The sequence below is a fragment of the Vanellus vanellus genome, assembly GCF_965231255.1.
Source record: "Vanellus vanellus genome assembly, chromosome: 6".
NCBI lineage: Eukaryota > Metazoa > Chordata > Aves > Charadriiformes > Charadriidae > Vanellus > Vanellus vanellus.
This window is the reverse complement of record NC_138911.1, coordinates 30,223,976-30,237,410: the sequence shown is the minus strand read 5'-3', so window position 1 is coordinate 30,237,410 and position 13,435 is coordinate 30,223,976. Positions and strand designations below refer to the sequence as shown.

Below are 13,435 nucleotides of genomic sequence, written 5' to 3'. Positions count from 1 at the left end.
CTTGCATTTTGACTGCTCCCTCTTTTAGCTCTGATTTCTTTCTGAGAGGAAGAGGAGGGGTGGGATGTCTGCTCCCAGCTCATACCTTGCTGTTCGTTACTCAAATGAGATGAGTCACATCCATGCCAAGCCCACTGCCACATCACTAGTGGTGACTCTCTGTGGATTAAATGTGTCACTTCTGAATAAGGAGCTCCTGAATACTGTTTGTGTGGACTATGCTGCCAGCTGCATTTATAAAAGCATTCAAACAGGTGCTACAAATAGGCTTTCCTTTAGAAGATCAAAAAGTTTGTTTCAGATGATCAGAAAGCTCGCTCGCTGCTCATTGTGTTCTGTAACCTGTCATGTCCCCAAAGCCACCAGCAATGTAGTCACACTACTTGTAAATTAGATCTCCGAGTTTGCTGTGGTAGAAATAACAGCAAGTGTTGCAATGCAAGGAGTGATGAGTTCAGAAATGGTTTCAAAATCCAAATATTTTTGATTGCTGACTTACGCTGGAGTGCTGTGCATGTGCTGTTTTCCTTGTTAGTACAGATAGGCAATGCTACCAAAGTGGCCAGTGTTAACAGTGATGAAAAGAGAGCTTGTGATAAGAGCCCCACAGGGCTGCTTAGCTTGGACAGTCTGCTGGAGCCAGAACTCCTGCAAAGAGGCAAATATGGGTGTGAGATGGTTACTCACAGCAGCACGAAAGACAGTGACATAGGAGAGGGATGGCAAGGTTGAAGGAAGGGCAGTGATAAAAAAAAAAAAAAAAAAAGGCAGAAATAGTGAGACCGGTCTAAGGAAGTGTAGGATACAGTTGTCCTGACCTCATTATCCACAGACTCTCTCCTCCAGGTGGTCTGTCTCCTCTTTTCCCCCAGGTAGATGCTATGATCCCCTTGTTCTCCATCCCCAGCCCTACCATCTCCGAGTGTCCCTTATCTGAATGGTACGACTGTAATAGTGTGTTCTTCCTTCAGGCTATGACTTCTGCCAAGTCCTTCAGTGGTTTGCTGAGAGGGTCGACCGCATCATCCTCCTTTTTGATGCCCATAAGCTGGATATATCCGATGAGTTTTCGGAGGCTATTAAGTCATTCCGGGGCCAGGATGACAAGATTCGAGTGGTGCTTAATAAGGCCGACCAAGTGGACACACAGCAGCTGATGAGGGTCTACGGTGCGCTCATGTGGTCCCTGGGAAAGGTGATCAACACTCCAGAGGTGCTGCGGGTCTACATTGGCTCCTTCTGGGCCCATCCTCTCCGAAACACAGAGAATCGAAGACTCTTTGAAGCTGAGGCACAGGATCTTTTCAAGGATATCCAGAGTCTCCCGCAGAAGGCTGCTGTGCGGAAACTCAATGATCTCATTAAGCGGGCGAGACTTGCAAAGGTAAGAAAAGATAAAAAATCGAAATTAATTTAATGAGCAGTCTCTTCTGTCTCTTTCAGTGTGTCCTTTCTCACCCTTCCCAATCTTTCTTTGCATAGGAACTGTGTGGTTTTCAGCAAATGGATTGAATTATCAGTTTTTGAAGGAAGAGGTAGGCACCCAGGATATAGAAGCAAGTAGGAGGAAATCGAGACTTGTACTGGGATGCTTCCCTAACTTTAGAGAAGGGATTAGATGCTTTTTAGGCCATTAAAGCTATTGTTTGCTTGGTAGGGGAGTGAGTTGTATTTTTTTTCACTGTGCAACAGGGTAATCTTAATGCTACTTTTCAGAGATAAACCACTTGGTTTTTTTAACAATAGCTGCTATGTAGAGAACACTTAAAAAAAAAAAACGGGGGCAAAAAACACAACCAAAACTATTCACATGCAACCTTCCATATGCTTTTTTGCATATTAATGCCTCACTGCATACTGTGAATCAGCTGCTGTGGAAAGACACTTTGACTAAATAAATTTATGTTATATCCTGGAATACAAGACTGATTAAAAGCCTCAGTCTTGCTGAAGCAAGGAAACTGATGGAGAGGTGCTTGTGCATTAGATTGACACTCTTGAGCCTCTCGGATTATATCTTCTTCATTCAGAGTCACAGAGACACTCAGGTGATAGAGACTTTGTGTCATCATATCCTGAAAAACCCATCTCTCGTTATTCAGGAACATGTGCTGCACTGTAGTTGCTGTTCCCCTTGTTTTTGGCTCTGGAGGAGTACATGCATTATGTGCAACTTAGAGTCACTAAGTAGTCTGCATGGGGCAGGCTGTGTGTGACAACACTGTGTCTACAACCACAGTGTTACATGGTATATTTTTGTCCTATTTCTGTTTCTTAATCTCTTCTAACTGAAAAATAAAAGCAAATGGTTAACTTGCTGTCAAATTTGACTTTTTTTTTTTTTTAAGTCCTGTGACTTGCTATCCCATGTTGAAGATGGGAACTGTTCTTATCTATAAGAAACACATGTGTCTACTTGCAGACTTTAGACCGCATACCATATACATGTGCAACTGTTACTGCTTGTGAACTATAAACATACTTTTCTGGTTTTGATAGAAGTATTATTTTAAACAGAAGATCCATAAAATTACTTACAATTATTTCTAAGCTTTCTCAGAATCAGAATAATAGAATAGTTTCAGTTGGAAGGGACCTTTAAAGGTCATCTAGTCCAACCCCCCTGCAATGAGCAGGGACATCTTCAACTAGATTAGGTCGCTCAGAGTCCCATCCAACCTGACCTTGAATATTTCTGGGTATGGGGCATCTACCACCTCTCTGGACAACCTGTTCCAGTGTTTCACCACCCTCATTGTAAAATAATTTCTTCCTTGTTCTGTCATTCTGGAGAAATACTCATGTCTACCCTATTAGAAAATTTAATGGGTTTATGCAGAAACCCTGCTTCTTTATGCTGTTAATTTTTTCTCCTCTGTAGAAATTTAAATTTATCTGCAATTAAAATTCATGCACTTATTCTAGATATGAGGAAGTGATATTGAATGTATATTCTTGTCCATTTTTTGCTGTTGTTCTGTTAACAGTCAAATGTGAAAGTTGGGATCATAAGATGTGCAAAGAAGAAGTGGCTACGCTATTTTTCTTTAAAAACAAAAGAGATTTTTTTTTTTCCAGTTTCTATTAACCTTCTAAATAAGTAAGGAAAGGAATGGAAGAGCACTTTCTCTGTACAGGTTATGTGTTAAGTTTGTACAGAATACTACAAGGCTTATTCTGGGGTGTTTTGGTAGGTATTAATTATTGTATTTACGCCACGTCTGTGTAGTCACTTTTTTCTAGGGATGCTTTTTTGTGGTAATCTGTCTTCTTCCAGTCTTCAAACTTTCAGCTTTTTACTGTTCAATGGTCTGAATGGGTTTTTTATGCATTTTTCTGTGTGTGTGAAAATTGCGTGTAACTTCTGATTTGGCAACAGCTATATTTGTATTTTAATGAAGAAGGGCCTGAGTTCTGTAAACACTTAGCCTGTTGTGGAGCATAGGAAAGCAGTTTGATCACTTCAAGCTGTGGTAGATGCGCATTGCTTCTAAAAGAAGCCAGCCCTTGTGCTTCCCTCTTGTGTGCAGCACCAATATCTGTGTCCACACCATGAACTGGACAAGGGAACTCACCTTAGTTAAGAAGTGCAACCCACTGTTTCTGTCCTGGACCAGATCACTCACTGTGGCCACGGAGATCCTTTTCATGGTGGGAGGGTGGTAAGGGGAAGAGATGAATGTCTCAAGGGTAAAGGTGAAATAAGGGTGCATGGGCAGGATGGATGTTTTGATGGCAGTGCTGGATTATCATAATCACAGCAGATGGGAAATTTGAAGAGCTCTGCAAGTACCAATAAGTTTTAGGACTTGTCATCCTAAATTAATGTCTGTCTTTATAGGCTGGAATCGCTCTACTTTTCTCTGCAATGCTTTGCAAGACAGCTGTGGCATGCTGCTGTTCTAGCATACTGACTGCTCTGTCATCCTTTTGTGGCTGCGTAAATGTAGACTATAGGTATTCCTTTTCTGGGAGTAAATAGGTAGGAATGCAGAGTCACTTCAGTTAGATAGCTCTGCCACTTAGCATGCTTGCATTACTTGAGGCATTATTCCATGACTTCCCACAATAATTGGTGAGGCAAATGGACTTACAAATGCCTACCACTGGGACAGATGGACCAGTGTAGCTGGTGCTCGGTGTCTGATCCATGCATGTAGTGCCAGGACGTGGGTTTAGGGCCTTGCTTTGGTCTCACTGTTGGTAGTGACAGAATGCTGTACCATGCTGCTTCTTAAACTGCAAGTGTTCATCTGTATTTCTTTTAAATGTGTTTGCTTTCTCTCTGCCCCTCAAGGGAATGCTGAAAGCAGCAATAGCTAGTTGATAATTGTTCGTATAAACATGAAGTTCCAGAAATAATCATTGATAGTATCCTTGAGCTGACTTAGGGAAAGATATTATTTCTGTTTCTTTTTGTGACCTGGGAGAAGAACACTAATGTTAAGTGTAGATAAACAGGAGTATTGATTTCAGTTTTGCTTCTTCTTAGGTTCATGCTTATATCATCAGCTATCTGAAAAAAGAAATGCCCTCTGTATTTGGAAAAGAGAACAAGAAGAAGGAACTGATCAGCAGATTACCAGAGATCTACATCCAACTGCAAAGGGAATACCATATCTCAGCAGGGGACTTCCCTGAAGTCAAGAAAATGCAGGTAAGGTGATAGATTACAGTTCCTCTGAAATAATACTAACTTTCCAACAGGATTGTTGAATTGGAAAAAGTAAGACAGAGTATCTCAGCATTTTCTCAGTTTAGGGTCTTCAGCAATATAGCAGCTGAAGTGACATTCAATCACGTGCCTGTTATGGGGTTAGCATGATGTGGAAGCAGTCCAGAACAAAAAAAAAAATTGGTAACTTGCTTAGTGTGCATCCACTGATACAGGATTATAGAAATTGCCATAAGGAATCAGACCTTCTGTCAATATTTGGTCTCTCAGGGTAGATAAGACTAAAGGCTTTGTGAATAAAATGGCAGTGGAAACTTAGAGGTTAAGGTGGTTCTTGTTTTGTGTCTTAAATGTGGGTATTTATATCACTTTTGTAATGCTATCAGATACTTGCATAGGTGAAGATATCTGTAGTCACATATTCTTTGTTTTTACCCTACTCTGTTCTTGCTCTTACTGTTTGCCATTGAGTAACAAACTGAAAAGTCCGACTTAAAACCTCTCTCTTCTGAAAACAGTGCCTTTCAGTTTTTTCCTGTCCTTTTGAGCTTGTATTCTATGAAGAAGAGAGACAGAAGTTCTCAATTTCTACTCCTGTCATTCGTTCTTAAATACCTTCTGTCTCTTGTTCCTCTTCTGAAACTTATGCAATCTTACTACCAACTTTCTGTCACTTTCTCACCTTTTTATTTCTGTCATCTGATTTGAGGTGAGTTGTTTAGAAACAGAGTATCCTAGGGACGGACAAATGATGTTGTCTTAGCAATGCTTTCAATTTATTCCTCAAGCCTCAATTTGCAACTTTTGGATCTCTGATCATAGGCTTCTTAAATGGCCTTTGAATTAGAAGATAATTGAGCTTGGAAGCTGAACATGAGATCAGGAGCCTGTAGTTTGATCTGACCATGGGCTAGCGATGAGTGTGATGGAGAATGTTTTCCAGATTGACACTTGTGTATCATTCTCACAATCTGTATGGTACATTTACACGGCTCATCCTAGGCTAATCAGCCAATCATCACTCTATCAGGGATGCACAGGTTTCTTTTATGAACTAAAATATTTAACTTGGGAATCAATTATTGGCATGAGACTGTAAATTATAGCTGAAGCACAAGATCTATTTCAGCTGAGTTTTTGCAGGCAGGATTGTTGAAAGGATTTCATGAGTTAGGTTTTAAAAGGGGGTTGTGTGGAAAAAGTCAACTCAATTCCTTTGCCACTTGGCTTGGTGATGGGGAATGAGGGAGTGAGAGGTGATCACTTGGATATTGACACAAAATTTGAACGGAACTTTGTAAAGCTAATAGTGCATGTCGCTAAGCCTCAGCAGCAGATGGCAGCAAATATATGCACGAGAGATTAGTCACTTCTGTAATGAGGAGTAAAATGGTGAGAAAACAAAATTGTGCCAGAACAGATAGCAGATTTGACCTTTGCTTTCTAAGATTTATTGTGTGTCATAAATTTATCCTGATCAGTTGCTGGAAATCAGGTGATGATGTGTAAACATCACCTGAACAGCAATGATTGTTGGCTGATGGTTTTCCTCTAAGAAATCCAAAGTTCTGTGTACATGGGCAATGCCACTTGCCCGTGCTTCAGGTTTCTTGGGTTCATATTATTACAGTTCTGATATATATGGGAGCAGGTCCCTGAGACAGATGTAATTAGTCAAAGCAGTTTAACACCATTTTGAGAGGGGATTTGGGGGTTTTTGTTTGGTTTTTTTTTTTTTTAGCCGTTTCCACTGTGACTCTCTCTTCTTGGCTAGCATTTTGCATGTAGAAATCACCTAATAATTGCCTACAGCATTTTTAATTTTTCAACACACTGGTGTAAACCGTGCTTGGGCTTGTGTTGAAATAGCACGTATCACCTAGTTGAACATCTCATTGAGGTTAGTAGGAGTTTATGTACAAGATGAAAACTCAGCAGGGACCATGTAACGTAGGAGTTCTGGCAGCACTTCTATGAAAACACTGCTGCTGTTATCCCAACTCAGTTGTTCTTTATTGGTAAAGGACGTTTCTTCATGACCTAACCACAAACAAGAAGTTTAATCTATAAAATCAGATCAGTCCTGCAAACTCTTGGATTTATTTTTAACTTTAACACTTGCATAAGTGCTAGCAGAACTGAGGGCCTACTTGCATATTTTCTTTGATGTTTGGAAGAAAATCACCAAATGGAAAGTTGTTAGGTAACATTCATCAACTGCCATGTTCTTATGCATTGCTGCTTTGAAAATTGTTTTCTAAATGTAATTTAATAGACCGGTTCATACACTGTTGCAAAATTGTCTTAATGTATTTCACTTCACCAGTATATTAGGCGTATGATACATATGTGTCAGCTTTGCTTCTCCTTCAAGAGGGGTTTCGGTTATGGAAACCGCTTCAAAAGATAACAGATTATTTTAATTTAAAGCCCATTCCTTAACCTGTTTCAATGTATTGGAGGTTTTTTCTAACTGCTGTCACTGAAACCCTTGTCATTGACAGGAGCTGTTGGAGACTTGTGACTTCACTAAATTTCACTCTTTGAAACCAAAGCTAATTGAAGCTGTGGATAACATGCTGGCCAACAAAATTGCCTCCCTGATGAGCCTGATCACCCAGGAAGAGAGCAATATGCCCACAGAGATGGTGCATGGTGGAGCGTTTGATGGCACCATGGCAGGACCCTTTGGCCACGGATATGGAGAAGGTGTTAAGGAAGGAGCTGATGAAGATGAATGGGTTGTTGCCAAAGATAAACCTGCTTATGATGAGATTTTCTACACTCTGTCACCAATCAATGGCAAAATATCTGGGATCAGTGCAAAGAAGGAGATGGTGACTTCTAAACTACCCAACAGTGTCTTGGGGAAGATCTGGAAACTTGCAGACTGTGATGGTGATGGGATGTTGGATGATGAGGAGTTTGCATTAGCAAAACATCTTATCAAGATTAAATTGGATGGATATGAACTTCCTGGCACACTACCTTCCCACCTGGTGCCACCATCTCACAGGAAACCTTTGCAGACAGCAGAGTGAAAAATACAAGTAGAAGAATGAGGATTTTGGAAATCTTTCAACGTTGAAACCACCAAAATTTTGAAATTAGGCTTAGATCCTTAAACCTCACAGCACATTTCACTCAAGTTACTGAAATTAGAAGCATAGTAGGAGGGAAACATTCATGTAGTTGGTCCTGCTGACCTTCACTGAGACATGCTTATCACAAGTGCCTTGTATAGATCTGTCATAATGTGTGATGGTAAGGTGAAAATGTTTTTGTAGTCCTGCTTCCATGTCTTGCTGCCTTTACAACCATAAAGCAGAAAAGACCATGTATAAAAATCACTGACCTTCTCTAGACCTAAATACTTTTATCAGCCATAAGTTTTCTCCAAACTGTTTTAAATAGTGCAAGGGAGCTCTAAATGTTAAATTCACCGGCCTATGCAAGAAACGCTTTCTATGCTAGAAACATGCTTTAGGCATCGAGTGAATGTCAGCATCTCTATAGTTTAAGAAAAGGCAGATATAAAAGGAAGTTTTATTATTGTTGGTTTTTCTTTATTTAATTTGGGGGTAGAAGGAGAGAAGAGTAATTGAGAGAATCTTTTAAGTGCTCAGAATATGAGCAGACTTGTTTTAAAACTTCACTGATTGTAGCTAAAACTACAAAATATTAAAATGATTCTTTCAATCTGTCATCATTGTGTCTTGTTAGAACTACTTCAGTTTTATATAGGAGTATATACTCAGTATTATCACTAAAAGAACCGAATATCCTTTGTTCCTTGGATCTGTAGTCTCTTTTGAGGTTTCAGTTTAGCTGCTCTGCAGACAATAAATTCCTCAATTGTTCAAAGTGACAGCAGAATGTTTTCATAAGCTTAAAAAAAAAATAATCACTTTTCCATTGGAATCAAGCCTCGCTTTCTGTTCAGAAAAGGTGCGTTGCTCAAAGTCAACCTCTTCAAAGCATATCAAATTGTCTTGGGAAATTTTAATTTGTATTAATTACTATTTACAGGTAATTATACAGTTATCTCTGTATATTTTTTTATATATAATATTTTTAAGAAAAGTGTGTGACTTTCTTTTGCCAACATGTAGCTGACAACCACAAAAGAGATTTGATTCCTATGGTGGCAGATTTGAAAGATGAGGAGGCTAACAGGGATCTTCACACTGACTGTAATAAATTATAAACTGGTCCCTCCAGGTATTATTCTTTTATTGAAAACAATTAATGAAAGGAATGGGTGTTTAATAAACATTGATTTTTCTAACAACACAATCAGAGTTGAACGCATCAGTTGCTTACAACTTATTTTTATCAGTACCGTAACACAAATTTTTGGCCCTGTGAACTTGAGTCTTTCAGGGAGGGCCAGTCCTTTTCTAAAATCAAACTTGGCAGTCAGTTTTGCTCTATGCATGTGAGCAGGAATTGACTTGCGTTCCATTTGTAGTATGAAATACCCTACACATCAAAGGTACTGTAGTTTTGAGCACTTTTTCTTTGAGTCTCAGTAAGTGGTAGCAGTAGTGCCTTCTGAGACAGAGCAAGCCAAAAAGTGTTTTAGCATCTTTGCAGTAGGGGTGGAAGGGAAGTAGTTTGGGTATTGTCCGCCAGTTAAGATTTTAGTCACGCTTTACGTGTTCAGATTTGTAGGTGACATAAGAAGAGCCTCAGCTTCTTTTTTCAAATCGTACTTTTGTAGGTTGTCAGTCAGGTTTAATACTTCAGATCTTTCCGGACCTCTTATCTTTCTGCATCTGTTCTATTCTGATATGAAATTAGCATGAACTTTGCCAGGGCTCTACCACAGGAAAACAATGAAGATATTTTAAGTAATGACAGAAGAGCACCTTTACCTTGCCAGGCTTCCAGGCCTGTGTCAAGGATATCCTGGCATAGTTAAATTGTTCTTGCGGACTTGCTTGCCTTTTTTTTTTTTTTTTTTTTTTAATTCTTAGGTTTTTTTTCATGTCATTCAAGCATACCAACTTTATTTCTGTTAGACCTAAATTAGGAGCCAAATTAGCCTTAGTACATCTCTGTGCACTTTAGTAGAGCTGTGAAACTTGACCATGAGTCTACTTGTGTGACTGTACATCTGCAGAGTAACTGATTTTTCTATGTAATTTATTTTTCATTGAACAAAATGTAGTCTGTAGACATTGAAGGAGTTTAAATAGAAGTAGTAATGTATGCTTGTTTGTGTGTAGTGTCTGCAGTCGGTAACAAATTCGTACACTAATGACCAGCCTGACTAGCTTAGTAAGGAAAGCAACCAGGAGAAAGAAAGCAAGATTGTGTATTGTGACTACTGCAGTGTGGGCAAAGGTGAGAGGATCTGGGATGTTGCTGGTCTTCCAACTGTCTGCCTTACCTTGCTCTTCAGCAACACAGGGTTCCGGGGGTGGACCCGTGTTTGAGTTCCCACCGTGTGTAGCTTCCAGGGGTGATGCTCCAGATGCATTGGAGCCATGTGATCCCATACCAGTAGAAATATCCTCCTTCCTTGAGAGGAGCAGGATAGTTTCTCAGTGACTTTATTTTATTTTTCTAGCTTTATTGATAGTAAAATTGGGAACACAGCCTTTTCTTCAGTCTCCATGACAGTGTGCTAAATTGGGCGTAGGGGAGACAAATTGAAATGCATCATTTTGATAAGCTAAAATATCTTGTCTAGATTGGGTCGAAAAGTTTTGCTTTGGTTTTCCTGAAGAATTTGGAAGGGGAATGCAGGAAGCATGTATAGGAGTAGAGGTGGATTTTCTCTCTTTATCTGGAGGAATAGAAGTGCTGCAGGATCGGCATGCAGACCTGCATGCATAAATGTATTTCTAGATAAGTGATGCAGTGCACTAGCATTGTACTTGGTTGATAGGGATAAAGTACATTTCGGATGGACTTTAAACAGCCGTTTCTTGCACAGCTGAACTGATATAGTAGGTTGCTGTTGCTCAGGGGAAGGGATCTCTTTTCTCACTACCTCCTCACGTACCCATGGGCCTACTCTGTTTGCCTTTGGTGGCTTTCTGGCTTGTTGGATCCTGCAAGCCTGTTCAGTTAGTTAAACCGGCCACACACACCAGTTTGGATAATGTTCTGTGCAGCCGGCGAGTCCATGTGTCAGGAGCATGAGAAATGAGCAAGATTACCTTCTCTCATGAAATTGTGCTCTAAGTAGTTATTGGGAACAGCAATGTGAGGTAATCTTTGGTGTTCAGTTTGATGTTACTGATATCTGCTGAAGAAAGACTAAGACGTTGGATTTGTTGGCCGTTTTATGCCTAGGATTTTGATCACTTTTGCTGCGAGACCATTCAAAACTGTCCGTAATTCATCCTGTGAAATCAGTGCCCACTGTTGTAGGCTGCAGACACTGTTGCTTTTACCTCTTCTCCAATTATTCCACAACACAGTTTTAATTCCCAACCCTAATTCTGTTCCCACAAAAATTAATGAGAATTTTGTTGTAGACTGGAACAGAAAATCTGGGACTACCGCTCAAAACCACACTACAGGACAGTGAGAGTCTTCTAAAGCTTTGGCAGCTTGAAAGTGGTGAGTTTACAAAGATTTTTAGGTCAGGGTGAGGTCCCAGTTGTTAGTTGGGGATGGTATGGATTTGTGTGGGAACATGGCCTCAAAGCAGCAGTGTCCGGTCCCTGACTTTCAACGTCATTTATCCCCAGTACTTGAAATGTGCCCTCATTTTCTTCTCGCTTTCTTACCTTCACAACTTGCACTCACTTTGGTGGCTCTTGATACTGTCAGAATTCAAGCAGAGTTTGACGTGTATGATTTGATGGGTATGTATAACTTAGCACTGAGAATGAACATGAACTTTTTTTTTCTACTTCACATGCTTACCTTTTCTAATGTTTTTGTTAAACACTGTGTTTTCACTTCAAAAGCACTCTTAATTTTTGAGGGAAGGTTTGATCTGTGCAGTGTGCTTCAGTTTGTCCAGCTAGGCAAAGTTGTAAGTTCATTATTGTTGCACTTTTATTACACAATAAATTCCTTGCAGATACTGTAATATATTTTAATATGCTTTGTAATCATTTTTAGAAAGTGGTGATAAAAATTGCTGATTTAATAAACTAATATTGAACTATCTGAGATTTTCTTTTGTAAGCTTCTTTCTGGAAGTTAATTTTTCAGTGTTTCAGTGACTAGAATTGTGTAATCTTGCTACTTAAGGCTCATAGGCATAGTAGCTATTTGGCAAGATGCTTGTTTTCCCACCTTGGTTTATGTATCCATAATAGGTTATGGCTATTTCTCTTCTGTGTCCTTGAACTTGTTGCTGAAATTACTGCCCATGCCATGGCTTGACTCCAGAATTAAATTGATATTTTAAAAGGGAAAAAAAAAAAAACCTCCCACACCTCTCCATAATTAGCTTTTTGTAGCAGAACAGAATGTAATTTTGGAATTTCTTAATGTCTAAGCATGGAAATTTCTTGAAGTCCAAGTGTGGAAGATAAATCAAAACTTTGTGTGTGGATTGAAAGCTTGAAACTTGAGCTGAGAGGCACTTCTTTTGACTTCAGTGGGGGTACTAATCTTGAAAAACAAGAGCAGATTAAATAGCAGTATGGCAAAAATTAATTTGTTGATATATTTGTCCAAAAAAATCCAAGGACATCTTTCACACTGTGCTACCTACTACTTAAAAATAACCAGTTGTGTCAATAGAGCATTCATATTAATGTTGTGCTTCGATGAACTCCTCCTGCCCCTCTCCTCCCATATGCACATAACTTGAAGCATCTCCAAAGATACATCTGTGCCATCAGGATGCTACAGTTCAGCTATTGCTCATACTACCAGCAAATCTATGTTGCTGCAGAATTAGAAGGTTTTTGTATGTAGCAGTGGTAGCAAGCTAGGCTGTTATGCTCCTGCTGGTCATGCCATGTGTCACATGAAAGCAAGTGCTTCCATGAAAACAGTGTGTTGGGGGTTCCTGGAGGCTGCACTGCTGTTGAATTGCCGTGGCCCATTTGAACTGTTCCTTATAAAAGTCAGAAATAGTTTGGAGAAGATGAAGTTTTAATGGGGTTTGGAGGTGGGAATTTGGTTTTTTTAGTGGAATGGTGTTTTACATACTCCACATACAAGACATTTCAGACTGAAAAATTTGCAGTACGCTTCATAGATGTTTCATCCGCTATTTCCATCGTCTAAATATAAACCATGGATTACAGTGAATGTCCACTCTACCAGTTCGACTCTAAGTTTTGTGGTAATTATTACTTCTGATATTTGGCACCCTTCAACTGTGAAATATTTCTATTTATGTCTGCTGTACCGTTTAGTTTCTCCAAACCTTGTTATTGGCTCCCATGTTTGGTAAGGACTTTGGAGCAGACACTACTTTATTCTGCTCTTCTGTCATCCAAGGGTCTGTCATGCTGCAAGTACTAACTGTGAGTGCAGAGGACCTTTTAGAAAGCTTGGCCCTTGGGTGAACCTGCCTGACTTGGGTCGGAAACCCCAGGAGAGAGTTGGCTGCCTTGCCATGCTTAGACAGATGAACTAATGCATCTGCTGAAGGTGCCTCCATTCACTTGGGATTCATGGCAAGGAGCTATGACCTGTTGTGATCAAAACACAGTCAGGAGGAGGTGTACATGTTTTTCACAATTATATTCAGCAGTCCTGAATCTATGCGGCTTTTCTGACCTCTGAGGGGAAAAATATCTTGTCTCGTGGAAACGATGGTACTAAGACGGGTTC

At 39.8% G+C, this 13,435-nt stretch overlaps 1 protein-coding gene across 1 annotated transcript in view; it reads left to right on the top strand.

The window, feature by feature from the left end:
* Positions 1-11,809, top strand: part of EHD4 (EH domain containing 4) — a gene marked incomplete at its 5' end in the record, with an annotated part of 31,425 nt that extends 19,616 nt beyond the window's left edge. The window contains 3 exons of the mRNA XM_082485254.1: positions 972-1,384; positions 4,493-4,657; positions 7,180-11,809. Of these exons, the coding sequence (XP_082341380.1) occupies positions 972-1,384; positions 4,493-4,657; positions 7,180-7,716 (1,115 nt within the window). The 3' untranslated portion in view covers positions 7,717-11,809. The remainder of the gene's footprint in view (positions 1-971; positions 1,385-4,492; positions 4,658-7,179) is intronic.
* Between the last annotated feature and the right edge of the window lie 1,626 nt (positions 11,810-13,435).